The 17,485-nt window shown below is 35.3% G+C and overlaps 1 protein-coding gene across 4 annotated transcripts in view; it reads left to right on the top strand.

Moving 5' to 3' along the window:
- The window catches only part of TMTC3 (transmembrane O-mannosyltransferase targeting cadherins 3), a 35,161-nt gene that overhangs the window by 1,823 nt on the left and 15,853 nt on the right, over nucleotides 1-17,485 (top strand). For all 4 annotated transcript variants that reach the window (XM_051770036.1, XM_051770034.1, XM_051770035.1 and 1 more), the window contains exons 2-9: nucleotides 4,862-4,977; nucleotides 5,563-5,779; nucleotides 7,442-7,660; nucleotides 11,189-11,288; nucleotides 11,976-12,091; nucleotides 13,727-13,899; nucleotides 14,729-14,981; nucleotides 15,880-16,028. In XM_051770036.1, coding sequence (XP_051625996.1) covers nucleotides 5,591-5,779; nucleotides 7,442-7,660; nucleotides 11,189-11,288; nucleotides 11,976-12,091; nucleotides 13,727-13,899; nucleotides 14,729-14,981; nucleotides 15,880-16,028 — 1,199 coding nt within the window. In that variant the 5' untranslated portion in view covers nucleotides 4,862-4,977; nucleotides 5,563-5,590. The remainder of the gene's footprint in view (nucleotides 1-4,861; nucleotides 4,978-5,562; nucleotides 5,780-7,441; nucleotides 7,661-11,188; nucleotides 11,289-11,975; nucleotides 12,092-13,726; nucleotides 13,900-14,728; nucleotides 14,982-15,879; nucleotides 16,029-17,485) is intronic.

Here is a 17,485-nt window from a genome sequence, read left to right as displayed (position 1 = left end):
ATGTTATTTAAAATACCACAAGAAATTATATACAGACCCAGCATACTAAATAAGGACATGCTTAGCAGAGCCTGAAAGCTGTGTTTCCAGCTTATACCTCCCATGTAGCTTTTGATTGTTTATTCTTTGGAGTTAACAAACATGCAGTTTCTGCTGTTGCATTTCTAGAACACTGAGAGTGGTGATCCATGTTATTTCAGGGATGCTATTTTTGCATCAGTGTCCTATGAGGAGGCAAAATATTTTTTATGTAGCTACTCAAAATAGAACAGGTGTTATTTTGTTACTGTTTGAATGTAGCAAAAAAACCTCAACCCTAGAAAACCTGAAGGTATAACTTTGAAATGTGAGATTCTGTTAATGATTTAAGTTATAAAATACCTTAAAATACAGACTAGACCTGTGTGGTTTGTATTTCAGCTGATTTATACCAGTCACACTGAACAAATTTAAGCTAAATCAGCAGCTAAATCAGTATCTTCATCTCACCAACTTTAAATTTGTGTTATGTTTTGATGCTTGTACCAGAGTAACCTAAAATGTTCTGAGTGTTAGTTCAGCTGCTTGGTTGCCAGCAAGCTCTCCAGTCTTCCCCTTCGGAAATCTTTCATCTGGCCTGCAACATGTTCTGACTTCATATCAGAGCTGCCAGTCCTCTACTGATTGATCCTTCAGAACCGTATGAAGAGCAGGCTGGATGGCATTGTCTCCTGGGTAGCAAAGATTACTTTGTATTGATGCCATCCCTCTTGATCTGGTAGTATTTGCAGAGGAAGGCTTTCACAATAAAGCTTTTCTTGCTATACCTTATTCTCTTCTAGGATCTCAGCAAGATGAAAGGGGAATCCAGGCATGCTTTGTATCACTTCTCCTCCCATCTTCCCAAATACTGCTTCCCTTCTAGATCAGATTCAGACTCAATCATTTAAATCTCAACTGTGCATCTAAGTTATTTTGCATTTGAGTTGTACGTTAGAGTGACATTTTTAAGAGAAGATAAATTTAATGGCTGTGTTGGAAAGGGACAACAGAAACAAAGTTATGATTTCTGTCATTAAACACTTGTATCAAATCAGCAGGAAGAATGTTCGATTTAGCCCAAAATAAAAGTATGCAAAAGTTAGTAGGATATTTAGCAGAGCCTTAGAAGCTGAATTAAAATGCTAGTTTTAAGTGACTGCACTACTGGTTTATATATATATATCTCTGCTGATATTCATCAGTTCAAGCCACCCCTCTTAGATGAACTTATTGCTCAATTGTTTAAAAATAAAAAAAATTAAATTTGGGAGTGGCTCTTTGTTTTCTTCCACCTTTGATGGATTTCTGTTTGAACTGTAAATACGTTTTAAACAGTTCAAGACCTTCAGTGGTTAGCAAAGTTTATGTCTCTGTAGTGAATAAATTTCCAGAAATGCCTGACTATTTTTTTTAGCAAACAGTCATAACACATGTTGTTATTAATGACCTTCAGGGTGTGAAAAGTGCCATTACTCCCTAGAAGAAAAAATTTAAATGTATGTTTTAAGTTTCTGAAGTTAGATAGTAAGATGTGCCTTACTATCTGACTTACTTACACAAATATATTTGTGTCTGTGAGGGTCTGTTAATATAATGTGGCAGATAGCATGATTATTAGCTGATAGCTAATTATGGAGTGCTAAATAGCTTTTGCATGTTTAGGGATTGCAGCTCCATTCCTACCAAAATACACACTTCCTATTTTTTTCTAAATTGATATGGGTAGAAAATGTCTTCTGCACTCCCAAATTTCCCAACTGAGGATACTTTTAGAACATCATTATGCCTTTTTTTATTTATGTTGGAGTTTTTCTGTGCAGACTACTGTATTTTGCAGCATGTGGTGCTGCACCATCTATAGTGTCATGGGTTTAGAGAAGAGAAATATTTTGTTTTCCTACCTTTCTAAAAGTGCTTTGGCTTTTGGTTGTTGTTGGTTGGTTGGGTTTTTTGTTGGTGTATTTTTTCAGTTTTACAGGGTTTTCTTATGTCTTGTTTGTAATTCTTGAAGGAGAAGACTGGATGAATTGTTAGAGGGATCTCAAGAAGTTGGAAGAGGAAAACTTTGGCCTTACAAGCCAAACTACCTTGAGAGTTCTAGTTCTCTTTGGTCCTTTCCACTTAATCTCTCTGTACAAACGTGGAAACAGTGCAGTGCAAAATGCAGATTTCTGTGCCAAACAGCTTAAGAAATTTAGACCAACGATCGGGTGTTTTGCACAGCTTGGGTATTTTTGACACAGTTGGCTCTCATGACTGTGCAGTTTCTGCCTCTCAAGGCTTATCTTGCTGTTTAATGTTTTCAGCTGTGTATTCCTCATGGCATGGTCAGATATTGTTGTAAATTAGAACATCCAACAGAGGTCTTTGTAATAAACTATGTGTCTGTCCTGAGTTCATCCAGTCAAACAGTGGCTCTGTGTCTGTGTACTAGACCATGAACTGGCAGTCATACAGCCTAAAGGGTGGTTAAGGTATCTGATGGGCAGCCTTAGAAGCTGTGAAAGTAGCAGGTAGGTAAGATGAAAAAATGACTTGAGGGATTGTCAGTCTGTTTACACGTGTAGGACTTTCAGTGGTTATCAAACAGTGATGCAGTTCTCTCACAGCAAGTCTGTGTTAAGAAAGGAGTTGTTAGGCGGTATTTTACAAGAGTTTATCAACACTGGGAGTGGTGAAATACTGGCACTTGCAAGACGATACTTGGGTTGATCAACATGTCTATTGGGTAAGAAGGGGAATGTATCCATTCACTTGAGGAGCCCAGTCATACCAAGGCTTCAGCAGCCTCTTGCACATCTGTGATTTATGAGCTTCTCAGTCTTGTGTACTCCTTACATGGTTTCCTAGTTTCCAGCATCAAAGTGATAACAGATTAGTTGGCATGAGAAGAGTTTTGGTAGCAATTGCTGTTTTCTACTTGAGATTAATGGCAGGCATACTTTAGCCTGGCTTACCAAGTACAGATGAGCTTTTACAAGCCTCCCTCTGCTTTAGTTTTGCATTCTCAACATGTTAATGATGATTGCAGGTTTGAAGCTTGGAGTGTGATGGTGGACCCAGCAGGAAGTAGTAGTTCTACTACAAAACGTAGTTGAAGGAGCTAATGAGATTGGTTAAGCTTTTCCTTTTGATAGGAAGCAATACTTGGGAATCGGTCTTAGTTTTTTGCTTGTTGGGTAGCAGTAGCTGTTTCTGAAAAGTATTGCTAAAGGATTACCACAATTTCTCTTTGATGCGCAAGCAGTAACTGCAAGGGCTTGATGCTTCAACCAATACAGTAAATTCATATTGTTAATACCTCAGGTCACCAAAACCCTACTTGTTTTACAATGCTGTTTCTTAAAGGGTGAATTTAAATAAACCTTAAAATTGGTTCTGTGCCACAATGTTATCTTTTCACAGTATTTTAAAAAATAAAGGCTTGTATGTTGGAAAGTCATTACATATTGATTTTCGGTGCTTTTCAGATGTCAGTGCTTTTCAGTAGAATTAGTGACCTTCAAGAAGTAGAAAGCGCACTATTCAGAAGCTGTTGCAAAAATTCTAGCAGAGAGAGAAACATCAGTTTCTTATCCACATCCTTTGAAAGAGGGGGAACTAAAATACTTTAAGTTGAAGTTCAAAAGTGGACTGTCTTTTCATGTATTCCTGCAGTATGATTTGTTTTCTTTTTTTTTTAATAAGATATCTCTGGTTGCCAAGAAGACTGTAAATATGTTCAGGTGTAATCTTGGTTTAGTGGTTTAAAGTACTCTGAGCCCATGGTAGGGTCATTGGAATTGGATGATCTTTAAGATCCCTTCCAACCCAAACCATTGTATGATTCTATGAAACAGATGTAGCAACATCCTTTAACATTGTTTTGGGGTTTTTTACTGGAAAAGTAAAAAAAGCCCTTCACTGCCATTATGTGAGTAATAAGGAATGGTTTGGTTTCATTCCTCTTAAATGATCTGTGTCCTGGTTTTTAGTTTAACTGCACCAGCATCTTGCTTCACATGTATTCCTTCCTGTACCACTACTCCTTTGTCCCCAGTTGTGGTAGGTGATTGACATGCTCTCAGGTCCAGGCTGCAAACCACAACCAAGGTCACCTCTCTAGATGAGATCTCTGTGGCCTGTTCTTAGAGTTTAAGAAGGGTTTGGACAATGCTCTCAGGCACATCGTGTGATTCTTGGGGTTGTTCTGTGCAGGGCCAGGAATTGGACTCAGTGATCCTTGTGGGTCCCTTCCAACCCCAGGTATTATGTGATAAATCTGCACAATTAAAAAAAAAATCAACAAACCAAAGGAAAAAAATATCACCACGATTTCAGGGTTTAGGATGGTAAAACAGACTACAGCTTCTGAAGAGCTCATCAGCTTTGATGTGTGAACCCTGATAAACATAAGGCTGGGGTTTTTACATATTTATGGCTCTGCATTATCTGGCTAATGTTAGCTGCTCTGTGTCCCTCTGTAGTTTGGGGGAAAATATTTTTTGTTCGGTCATCTCTTCTTTTTCTCAAAATGAAGTAATTGTTTAACTCTCTGTAGCTTTTCAATGTCTTTGGTCCCAACAGTTGGCAGTGATCCATGCTGTGTCAACCAGTGGTCAAAAATAATGCCTTTGACCTGTAGTTACCTTCTTATTCTTCCAAGGCAGAACAGTAATTTAAAACAACACAATACACAGTAATTTCACCTTTTGATCAGTTCACCCACATAGTATTTTGTAAATAATCATAATATTGCTGATTAATAATTTCTAGGGTTTAGGAAGTTTATGCAAGATGAGAGAAAATAATGTAAGCTAAAGTTCATTTGTAGTGTCTTTTTTGTATCTATTTTTTTTAGACAGGACTCTCATGAACAGTCAGTGACACCAGAGCAATTGGCAGAGTGGAGAGAAAAAATGACCTTTTCATGAACTTCTATGAAGAATGCAAATGAGCAAGGTTTGAGCTTCAATGGTAAATTTAACTTTTTAATTATTATTAATGTCCTTTACCTGTTGAACACGTGTATTTATGAACTTCTTGAAGTTTCCTGTTTGATCTTCTGATTATTTGAAATTTGTCTTTGTTTTAATTACTTCTGAAATATTTTGAAAAACAACTTTAAACCTAAACCCCATCAATAATTAACACATATGTGTCCTGTAACTTAGAATTTTGTGTCAATATTTTAAATTACTCAGGATTCTAGAGAACTTAATTTTCATAGTTCTTCAGTTTGCAGCATTTGCTTGAACTGCATAGCTGTCTGCAAAAACTACATCACAATATGTTATCAATACTTTTTTTTTTTCTGTAAAACATGAAAGATAGCAGTGTATCCAACTTCTGCAAAGGCTTTTTAAGGGTGAGACTTCTTAATGAGAGTTTTTAAACACTAAATTGTGTAACATGCATGAGACTTGAGGAAAACTTTCTATCTTACTGATTTTTCGGTAGGTAGTGTCATTAACTTATAAAATACTGTTTTAATTTCACTTTCTTTGTCAAGTTTAGTTTCTAATTACTAAAATTACTTAAGTTTCTGTCCATGTATTTCAGCTTTTGTCCATGAAAACTCTTAGAGAAGATGGCTGATGTAAGCCTGAAGGAAGCAGCACTGATAGTTGGTGTGGTGGCAGCCTGCTACTGGAACAGTCTCTTTTGTGGCTTTGTTTTTGATGACGTTTCAGCGATTTTGGACAATAAAGATTTGCATCCTTCTACTCCATTAAAAAATCTTTTTCAAAATGACTTCTGGGGCACTCCCATGTCTGAGGTAAACTTTGTAAAACACTTTGAGGCTTTAGGAAATGAAAAAAAACAACACCCTTGCAGAGAGTTTTTCCACTTCTTTTCCTAATGTGATTTTAAGAGAATATTTTGGATTAGACGGAATTTGGAGGTGTTAGTGTTTTGTACTATAATATCAGGAACATATGTTGCTTATATTCTTTCCCTTTGTTCACTAAAAGAACTGGCAAGAAAAGTCGTGTGTATATATATATATATATATATATATATAAAAATATATATATATATAAAGTTGTATAGACAGCACACAGCTGCAAAATGCTGATTACTATCTAATTCCAGTATCAAAATTACACAACTCTGACCAATTTCTCTTCCCTGCAAAAGTTATATGTTGACATACAGGGGTATTTATTTCTAAATGCAGTCTGGAAGGAAAGATAACACTTAAGCAAAAAAACTTGGACTTAGAGAACAGACACTGAATCCTTTAAATTTATTTGAGTAAGTGTATCTGTGTGAAATCAGAGTTTCTGCTTTGTAACCCATGTAGAGTGGCTGAAAAGCTGCATTGGCATTGAAGTTGTTGATAAGCATCATTACATGGCAAGGGCTAAAGGATTTAGATACAGTTTAAAAAGTTACAGATGGTGCCATTGCTGAGCAAATGAACAAAAATTCTCTGACAGTCATAGGTTTTCTGCCTATCAAGGTATTCTACCATATAATATTTTCTTATGTCAATAACATACTTGTGAGATACTAATTGCTAGCTCTATGAGTAGACATTGATACATAATTTTCATATAACCCTTTAAGAAGAACTTCCAGATTCTTTCAGTTATTTAGTCCTGTATTCATTGAGGGTTAAGTGGGTTCCCCTAACTCTCTCAGTAAAGTTCCAAGTAGTATTTTTCAACATGTCATTTCTCAAAAAAAATCCCTAACCATGTGTAGTAGAAAAAAAAAGTCTCATTCAGAGTTGATTTTGCACTTAAAACCAACTGAAAGTCATCTTAAATTAACTAAATTAAGTGAGATTAATTTGATTGTTCATGGCTTTTAGAATACTTTTTCTTATTTTGTGGTTTTGTCTGTCTGTTCAGTTTGATTCGCCTTCCATCTGTTTTCCTCCCCATCCCACCTCCCATTTTTTTCTTAGATTTTCTTCCTTTGTTTTGTGGACAAATTCATCAAAATATCAATAGGCTGTTTGTTAACAAATGCATTTTGGAACATGAAGGTGGTGTTATTGTAGTATTTAAAAGGGTTTTTGGATGGAGTCAGTGGCAACATACACATATTGACTGGTAGATATATTGCAAATATGTAAATAATACATTTAGCTCAGTACACCACATTTTTATTTTATAAAATACTGATCTAAAACATGAAATTGGAGAGTAATCAAAATACTTGAATAATACATTAAAACTATGTGAAAGTAGGAAAAATAGTCAGAATTAACTTTTTCTGCTTAACGTTGTAATTTTAAATCAGATTTTTATTAAATTAACTAGATTTTTAAATTTTTTTTTCCTATTACCAATTGTACCTTTATTTTGAAAGTAGATGCTTGAGAACAGAGGGGGAGTCATGTATGCATAGGTTTTTAGAAAGGTATCTTGGAGTGAAAGTCACTTTGTAAATTGGTGGTGACTGATTGATTTGTTTTATTTTCTTTTAGGAGAGGAGTCACAAATCTTACCGTCCCCTTACAGTTCTTACGTTTCGCTTAAACTACTTGTTCAGCGAATTAAATGCAGTTTCGTACCACTTTCTAAATCTGGTCTTTCATGTGGTGGTTTGCATAGTCTTCCTCAAAGTCTGTAAGCTCTTTCTGGACAACAGGAGCAGCATAGTTGCATCCTTACTCTTTGCAGTGCACCCAATACATACGGAAGCGGTAGGTATAGCTGTGATGGGCTAATTTGTTCAAACTGTGTTAATTAAACTTTGCGGGATTTGTTTCTAAGTTTGTATATATGTTGTAACTCCAGAAAATGTAGTTTTACTCATACTTACTCTTCCCTTTGCAATGACTGGTGGAAGTGACAAATTTTAATGCTCAAAGTTGTTTTATATTACTTGCAACTACTGAAAAATAAAGAAATGTTAATTTAGTTATTAAATAACTTAGGTCTCTGCTATGAACACTGGCTTTTGTGGTGATGACTACTTTAGTTTACATAGACATGTTCCAGGATGATTCATCCAGTATCCTATTTTCAAATACTCTGAATGCCTAATTCATTTCCGGAATCAATAAGCACTCCCCTCTGGCTAATCACCAAGTCTATTCTGTCTGCTTTCTTTTATGTCGATATCTCTATCTCAGTGTGACTTTCTCTGGGATTGTTGTTGCTAACGCTATATCCAACTTAGGGCCATTCTGTTTAAACCTTCCATTTTTTTAACATATATGATAGAAGGAAGAAGAAAGATGTTTCTGTCCTCTCATATTTCCTGTGGTTCTGAGGGAGTTTTTCACTGCTATGAAAAGCTTTATTTGTACAAGCTGTCTGATTATATACCTTTTAATGGCCAACCAAGCTTGCAGTGTTGTGGAGTAAATGAAGTCTTGTGATTGCCATTAACTAGATTTGTTTCCATCAGAAACACTGATAAAGCAGATTTGTGGCATTTTCTGCTGTTATTTCTGCATCACTTCGATTGGCTTTCCTCGATTCCAGTACAGAGGTTTTGCAAAGCCCTTATTCAGTCTCTTTTTTTCTTACAGCATTAGCTGATTTTCAGAAAACTGAAAGTGTTTGGATCTTTTGATTCTTTGGAGGTGTTGTCTTTTTTATGTGAAGAGTTTACATCTCTCTTTTAATCAGTAACAACACAAATCCCTGTCAGTTACAATTCGGAAAACTACATCCATGTATTTTGAGCAAATCTTTATAGGAACTGAGTTGAGTTTAAAATTGGCTGCTATTCGAGCTACTAAAATGTCCTTACTAGAAATTAGTGGAATGTTTAAAAATGCAAAAGTTAACCATCTAAAAATTTTTGCTTGTTCCAAAGCAAAAAAAATGTGTTTATTTCTTTAGGTTTTCTTGCTCTTTGAAAAAACGTGCTTTAAATTCCCATGTTTGGCTTTGCATCTGTGTTATAAATGTGATAGTATCTTTACAGGAGCATTAGCAACTTGCCAGTGACTAATAGTGGTGGGTCACGGCTTAGATCTGACTATGTATTTTTATCACTTTCATTCCAAATTCAGTGATTATGCTTGAACTGTCAATTCTGTCTGAAATAACAAGTTAACACAAGTGCTTTTATACTGTGCATCAGAGTTAGCAAAAAGTATTATACAAATCCTATAACACAATCTGTAACAAAAACTACTTGTGTAAGGCAATGTATTACATAGTTACTGTGTAAAGCCTGATATCAGCCACATGAGGGCACTGTAACACTGGGATTGGTGGAACTTGGAGGTGTGCTTGAAATATTTAGTGTAAGGTTTAAAGTGCAATTGTAGCTGAATTCCCCTGCTGTTGTACTTAACTAGTCAATGAAGAATCAGTTAGAGGGTTTTCTTCTGCCTACCCCCATCTTTTTCAATTTAAGCTCTCTGCTTCTGAGAAGTAGTGCATTTTATCCTTACATATGTTTGTATTGAGAATTCTGCTTAATATGCAACCGAGAATTTGTAGAGTTGGCAGTTGAGACTTTTACAGATGTATAAAAGGCAGAATAACTGACAGTTTCCATGCATGGAAGAGAGGAGCTAATAATGAGACTTAGGTTAGGGCTGGGGATTTGGGTCCTGACTGACTTACTCAGGTTTTAGTGAAAACTCTAAACCAGATCTCACTTCCACATTTTATGTCATTTGATGGCATCTTTTGTATCTTTTATAATTGAAATGTGTCTGATTTAAATGCCTTCAAATTAATTTACTACTTATTAGTCACCTGCACAAGAGTTTGAAACAGCAGATGCAATACATAAATATTTCAACACTTTTTGCCTATCTTAGGATAAACATATTTTTCCTGGAAAAGTTAGCAGAGCAAGATAGATAGAAATTAATTTTTTGTTTGACTTCAGGGAGTAGTAGGCTCTTGCAGTGGTAATATCTAAGTTGTGATGAAATAGGTTGAATAACAGCACTGTAGTTTCATTTGTCCTTGTCTTTCCAGTTTAGTGTTTCTAGCTGCTTTGCTACTGTTCTGGCCAGAAGCATGTTGATCACCTTTATAGCTACAACTAACAGTGTGAATGCTGGAATTTTCTCTCATAAATCACCTTTGTATCCAAAAATAGAATCTCTTTTGTTGGCGGGGGACCCTGGAGGCACACCAGCACACTTGCTTTACTAATGGTCTCCCAACTGATCTACAGATAAAGTTTTCTTTAATGTCTGTCTTAATGCTGGACAATTTTGAGATCCAGACCAGGAATCCTTGAAACATCTTAAGATATTTTGGAAACAAACAACTACATACTATTCAAAATGTTAACACAAACTGTGGTGTCTTACCAGTGTTTGTGCATGATTCGGTGACTTGTTTAGTAAACATACAGTGCTCCAAAAAGAAACACTAGTGTATGATTTCAGATTCAGATTTGAATGGTTATCTTTACACTGTGACCTTGGATATTGAGTTACTTTCTCATTTTACGCTGTGCCGGATCAATCATGCTTGACCAAGAATGTACCTAGCAATAAAAATTTTGAGCTGGGGCTGGACAGCAAAAAGTCAGGTTTCAACATCATCATAGTTAAAGCATGAGCTATGAGGTTTCCTTAGCTGAATACGACCATCTACCTCAGGATAGCATGCCATTTTTCAGCTATCTTACTTGCAAAAGTTTGGAAGCAGTCAGAGGCATTACAGAAGAGGACAAGTGAGGAGGAACAGTGGTCCTAGAAGGTACTCCAGTCAACACAGTGGCTACTGCAGTAACCATTAATATAGTGATCTGTCTTCCATCTCTGGTTGGTTTCACTTCAGTGTTTTTTGAAAACAGTTCCTGAAGTGGAAATTAATCTGTATTTCATTGGGGATTCTGAAACAACCTTCTGCCCTATGGGTTTTAGCACTTCTCCAGATTTTCATAAAATCCATTCCTGTCTCTCTCATTATCAAGGGGTCACTACCTGTAATTTTTATATTGCCAACCAAATTTTCATTCAGAAAATTGCCAGACCTGTAGTAAAGCCTGAGTCATTCTTTAACGTTATTGCACTTGGCTTCCCATCAATTTATTTGTGACTGTTGACTGCTCACCTGAGAGCTGCCATAGCACCGGTTGAGGGAATGCTGCTTTCAGATTCAGGTCTGTTCAACAGGTTAGAAAAGCTACAAACAAAAATAACAATCACAGCTTCTGTGAGTTGTTGTGAGGCTAGTCAAGTACTATCTTAAAATATAATAATAAATATAATAATTATGGTTTTTCTTCTTTTACTTTTCAGGTAACTGGAGTTGTGGGCAGAGCAGAGCTTTTATCATCTATTTTTTTCCTAGCTGCTTTTTTGTCATATACAAAATCTAAAGGACCGGATAATACCATAGGTAAATGATTGACAAATAGATATATAACTTAATTTCTTTATCACTGATAACAAAGCTCTTAAAACTGTAATAGAGGTGTACTGGTTCAGCAAGTGTGTAAAAAACCCCATCAGCCCCAAGATACCCATGTAATACTGCTTTCCTTTTGTTTTTAATTCAAGACTTAGGCATTTCTTCATTAGTTTTGTAACATCTGCAGTAGGGGACTCATGCACTGACTTTTATTGCAAGTTAAGTGGAAGTATGCTGAGGTGCTTCAGATGTTCAATCACAAATAAGCTGCAAAGTTTCAGTGTAAGTGAAGGAGGCTTTCCTCCTTTCCAGAGTTAAATTCTCCCTGTGCAAATTCATGACTCCCTATAAAGTATTCCATTTCTAAAAGTGCTCTGGTGATTTAAGAAAGAAGGTTTTTTGTTTTCTTTATTATAGCTTAGTCTTTTACCTTTCATTTAGTTCTTTCAATTTAAGAGAGACAGTTTTAAAATTGATACATATGTATTATTTTCTGTAGAGTAAAACTGGTGATCTTCCCTTTACTAAGAAATTACATACTGAACAAGTTTATAAAACCTGGCATATTCAAACATGAAGAGCCAAAGTCTTCACTTTTTAGGTTAATTTACTTTATTGTGTGTTTGTGTTTTTTGTAAGATGGAGCATTTTCAGTAATGTCTTCTTTATTTGCAGTGTGGACTCCAATTGCAGTGACTGTGTTTCTAGTAGCTGTTGCAACACTGTGTAAAGAACAAGGAATAACAGTGGTTGGAATATGCTGTGTGTATGAAGTATTTATTGCTCAAGGGGTAAGCTGTTGAAAAATAGAGTGGATTTCATCTCAGGAATTCTGTTATGATGCATAAAGTACTTTGAAGCATCCTATTTCAGTGCTGATTTTTCTCAGTTTAGGCAAACTCAATACTTCTTTTACATTTTTCAGATTTTTTCCAAGTCAGTTAATGGTTGACATAAATGGTTCATGGTGAGGGAATCAAATGATTTCCAAGTTATCCTTTACATGCCATACAGAGATGTTAGCAAATATATTCAATAAAGACTTAATAGGTCTTAATGGAAACCTAAGGTTTTAGTTAACTGAAATTTGCAAATACTAACATGTAACAGTCTTGATTAAAGTCTGAGGTGCATAAAGATGGGGGATTATTTGTTTTTAATCCCTCTAGTAAAAACAGAGAACACATTATATACAAATATACTTTATCATTTTCTAATGGGTAACCAGATGTTTTGGAGTAGTCCTATTGAATAAGTAATATTCTTTCAAAATTTTTTGTTAGCTGATAGGTTTCATTTTAAGCATTGATAAACCTTTAATCGTAAATTTGCTTAAAGAAACAAGTTGTTCCTGCAATTAAATAATTCTTGGATTTTAATAGTCAAAACAAATGCAATTAAAAAATGTATGACTGCATATTACAAGAAAATTTTGTAGTTTAAATTAATTATTTGAAGGAATATTTTGTAAAAAATGCACCAAATAAAAGCTGAAAGATTATCTGTTTGGGGAATACATATTCAAGGCCAAAATACCAAAATCACATAGATGTCTTTGTAACTGTTGCCTTTACAAGTCTAGTGAATAAACATACAATTTTCAAACTGGGTTTCTAAGGAAATCATCAGTGTGTGACTGGTTTTAAATCCACTCTTCCTTTCTTTTAGTATCTTGAGGTCTGATCTCAATTTCATGAAAGTTTAGTTTGTGTAAGTCAACTAAATAGGAAAGATAGAATCCAAGCTGAGGCTTCTTCTGAATGCACACGTGTCGTATGAACTTAGAATTTGACCAGTTCTCAGAAACCTCTCAGTTTCTGTAGTTTAGCCAACCAGTGTATATGAAGCAATAAATCATCTCCAGCAGAAGTCGTGAAGACTTAGAGAAAGAGGTACACAGGGAAGAAATTAAGCCATGTAAAGGGGAATAATGAAAGATCATAATGTTATATAAAATATAACATTATTTAATATATAATATATATAATATAAAATAGAAAGCCAGGGTAATCAGAAAGTGAATAGCATTTCTACCGTTTGTAAGGAATTTTGTTTATAGGACAAGTTTTCAGAAGAGCTGAGAATTCTAAAAATAGTGATTTTTCTTCTTGACAGTTTATGTCATACCTATGATTCATTTATTGAAGTCTCCAAAGTTGGCACAATATTTTTGAATCTGTCAGTGCAAAATACAGAGCTCCAGGCATACAGGTTCAACTGTGGTAGTGTTAGCAAGAATACTTGAATAGAGATTATTAGAATGGTGGACTTGGTTTGGGGGTTTGTCATGAAAACACTAAGAAGCTGAATTAAGTAACTCTTGGGAGCAGACATTTAGAGACAACTAAGGAAAAAAAAATTAGGTAGCTCATATTTAAGCTCAGTGTAATGAGTACACTGATTATAAACACTGTTTTGCTTTGCAGTACACCTTGCCAACGCTGTTGGATACAGCTGTACAGATTCTTCGAGGGAAGGGCAGTATTCCTTTCTCTATGCTCCAAACACTGTTGAAGCTCATAGTCCTAATGTTCAGTACACTGCTGCTTGTAGTTGTCAGAGTCCAGGTTATCCAGTCTCAACTTCCAGTGTTTACAAGGTAATAGTGTCTCTTATTTACAGATGCCGATAAATAAGATATGACTTAATGAGGTCTGAATGAAATGGCCAAAAATACATCACCTTCAGTGCTATGAACTAATTTTAATATTGGTAACCAATGTCTGTACAATACTACGTTTTTTGAGAAATTGATGATATATTTCAGCACCTGTTGACAAGAATGTCCAAGGTATTGAGGTATCTGAGCAGGCAGCCTTTTTTAAAAACTTACAGTTGTAAGACTTTGTCTTAGTAATTCGTAAATTTAATGTCTTATTGCTTAGGTATTTTTTATTGTCTCTTTATGTGGACATTTGCTGAATACTTTAAACCTCTTGAGTTTTTCCTCAAGAGGAAAAACATACATTTTAGGTATGTATATGCAGAAAACATGGTTGTCTTCGGATAGACTGCTTGAAGGTAAGTGTATATGAATGGCATTAGAACTGAAAAACTAATTTATCCTAAGTTTGAGCAATGTAGAAATGCAAGAATCTGTTACTGTCCCTGAAAAAAATTAGACAAACTATTAAAAACATGAACAAGGGCCACTGAACTCAACCTTAGGTGTAAATCATTCTGTTTCTTCAAACTTAAGTTGATTATATCCCAAACCAGTTTCATAAACTTGGAGGCTCTGTCCTGTTCTGCAGTGAATCATTGTACGTGATTCCAAAGTTCCACACCTGACAAATGCAGAAAGATTAGGATATTGTACATGTCTGTAATTGGTAGTTCTAGCTATGAATCTGATGTTTGTCACAAAGTGAATCAAGACTACATCTTTTTTCATTAAAAGCTCCTTTTTCTCCTTTCTTTTGCTTAAGGTTTGATAACCCAGCTGCTGTTAGTCCATCCCCAGCAAGACAGCTGACTTTCAACTACCTCCTCCCTGTAAATGCTTGGCTTCTTCTCAACCCCTCAGAACTATGCTGTGACTGGACAATGGGAACTATTCCTCTTGTGGAGTCTTTGTTAGATGTTAGAAATGTTGCCACCCTGACCTTCTTTTGCTTTCTGGGAGCTTTGATTGTCTTCAGTCTCCGATATCCTGATAATTCCTCCAAGACAGTATTGATGGTATGAATTCAAGTTTTGCTTAAATCTATCAACCAGTTGTACTGAAAATTTCTAGAAAATTCTTCTTTATTCAAAGAAACATTCCATTTCTGCGGGTTTGGTTTTGTCAGGTTTTTTGTAACTTGGAGGCCAGATATTTTGGAATAATTATTCATGTCTTTTTTTGGACCAGAGATTGGAAAGCTGCTATTTAACAGTGACCCAGGACATAAAGGAAATGGTCATGTCCACTTCCTTTGCAGTAGATGGATTTCTCTGCCTTTTAATAAACACACTTTTTGATAAGAAGTCTGTCACCAACCTAAGACCTGCAGTTATACAGTTCTTAAGATCATTGTCGCTTTAAGTATTCTAGGGTGCTCTTAGTGCACTGTCTAAACACTGATGTTTATTCATTCAGTGGCTGATTTTGGTTTTTATGTTATTTCTTCACATTTCTTACAGAAACCTAAAACAGACTCTGTTGTAATGTAAAAATAGCTGCTTTAGGCATCATATTGATTGATAAAAAATTTTAAGTGTTATAAAACACAATGCCCAAGGTTCTTAGACTGTCTTATTTTTGTATCTGGAACTCTTATTAAAACATTGTTTTGAAATTAATCTTTTGATCCTAGTGATTTATCATACAGCTGCTCTTTTCAATAGCATAGAAAAGTGAATAGACTTGTAAGCCCTTAAATAAGGAGTAGAATCATTTGCAGGTTACTACTTGCCATATTCAGAGATGTCTCCATGTAAAACAGATCTTACTGTTGAAAAGAAAAACAGCCAAATATCTACTATCTATGTCTGTTTTTCTGGGATTATTTTTGTAGTTAGTATGTAATTTGTTTCCTGGGTACAGTTTGTCACCACCTGATCTTGATTACTAATGCCATTTGCATTTCTTTTCTAGGCGCTCTGCTTAATAGTGCTGCCATTCATTCCTGCATCAAACCTGTTTTTTCCTGTTGGATTCGTAGTAGCAGAACGAGTGTTGTATGTTCCTAGCATGGGATTCTGCATTTTAGTAGCCCATGGATGGAGGAAATTATCAAATAAAAGGTAAGGTGGTGTTACCTAAAACTAGTTTAACTCATCTCTTACTTTCACAGAAGATAACCATTTATAACTACAAGATTTCCCATTAGAGCTTTTATCAGTATGAATTTATTACATTATAGCTCTTACTCTGTTTCAAGTTCTTTATGACTGCAGAGTAATGACCAAGAAACCATTTCACAGTTATGTGAACAAACAACAACAAGGAAGTTCTTAGGCAACTGGTGGATTATCCTGACAGTGTTATAAAATTTATTTAAAAGATATACAAATATATCTATATACACACACAAGTGCATAATATATTTTTTATTTTATATATAAGCATACATGTATACATAGAAAGAACCTCAGCCTGCACCAAACCTTTTTAGAATGCAGTGTACCTTATATTACACATTGCTACAGAATAGACTTTTCCTATGATCCTAGTAGTATAACCCATCTCTTTTCTGTAAAAGAAAATATTTTCTGTTTAAGTCCTAGACGTTTTTAAGGATTAGGCAAAAAGTATTTCTTGGCCAGATTTAATTTATACTCTATTCTGGTGATTACTGACTGAAGTTTATATAATGTGTGTGCATCAGCAAGTTAAAATATCTTCTGTTGATTAAATTTTCAGATATGCTGTGCTAGGAATGTCTATCAGAGCCATTCAGTATTTGCTAAACTAAAGAATTCTTCGGATAACAATTTCTCCTTATGAAATTCTGCTTTAAAAGCATTTTTTGCACATGCTTTTGTTTTTTTCTGGTATCTTCTACATTGATCTGCACAAGCCTCCCACTGACGTGGATGCTTTACCCTTATTACCCTGATGGCATCCTAATGCTAGTTCAGACAAATGGAAAGGCAGCAATTCACAGTCCTGTGTTGTCTGCTATCATAAGAGCTGAGGCCTGGCAGTATCACTTATGCCAGCGGGTGCTGCTGAAGCTGACAGCACCTGCATAACGAGAAATTAGTGATACCTTGTGGGAGTGAGGAGAAAGTATTCTCACAAATCCCACTACAAGGCAGTAAAAATAGAAGTGATGTGAAAGAAAGCAAGGAACCAGGAGAAGATGGCTGGGGAGAAAAATCAGGCAGCAGTGTCATTTACTACAAAAATACTGAGGATCAGCACTCTAAAAAGTCTTATGAGAGAGAGAAGACTCCTTGCTTTAGAAATATGTGGAAAGAAAAAGTTTTCTTGTAAGCCTGATGGGCATATAGATTACTGTATATGCAAGTTCTCATTGATCACTTTGCTAGTGTTTAAGAATTTCTCGCTTACAATTTTACAGTTCCACTTTTTTAGTATTTTTAAAACCAGTCATGGTAGTCTAAGTCTGCACAACATTTTGTATATCTTAAAAAGTGGAGGGAAAAAAAACCTTTCAGTTTTTAGCAAACCCCTGTGAAGTAGGTAGTGGTGTGAACAGCCATTGCATAAGTCAAGTATAAGAAATAGCTGTTCA

This window comes from Manacus candei, unplaced genomic scaffold (assembly GCF_025592945.1).
Source record: "Manacus candei isolate 608988 ecotype Guabito, Panama unplaced genomic scaffold, ASM2559294v1 h1tg000114l, whole genome shotgun sequence".
NCBI lineage: Eukaryota > Metazoa > Chordata > Aves > Passeriformes > Pipridae > Manacus > Manacus candei.
Note: the sequence above shows the minus strand (reverse complement) of the source record. Positions and strands in the feature narration are given on the sequence as shown.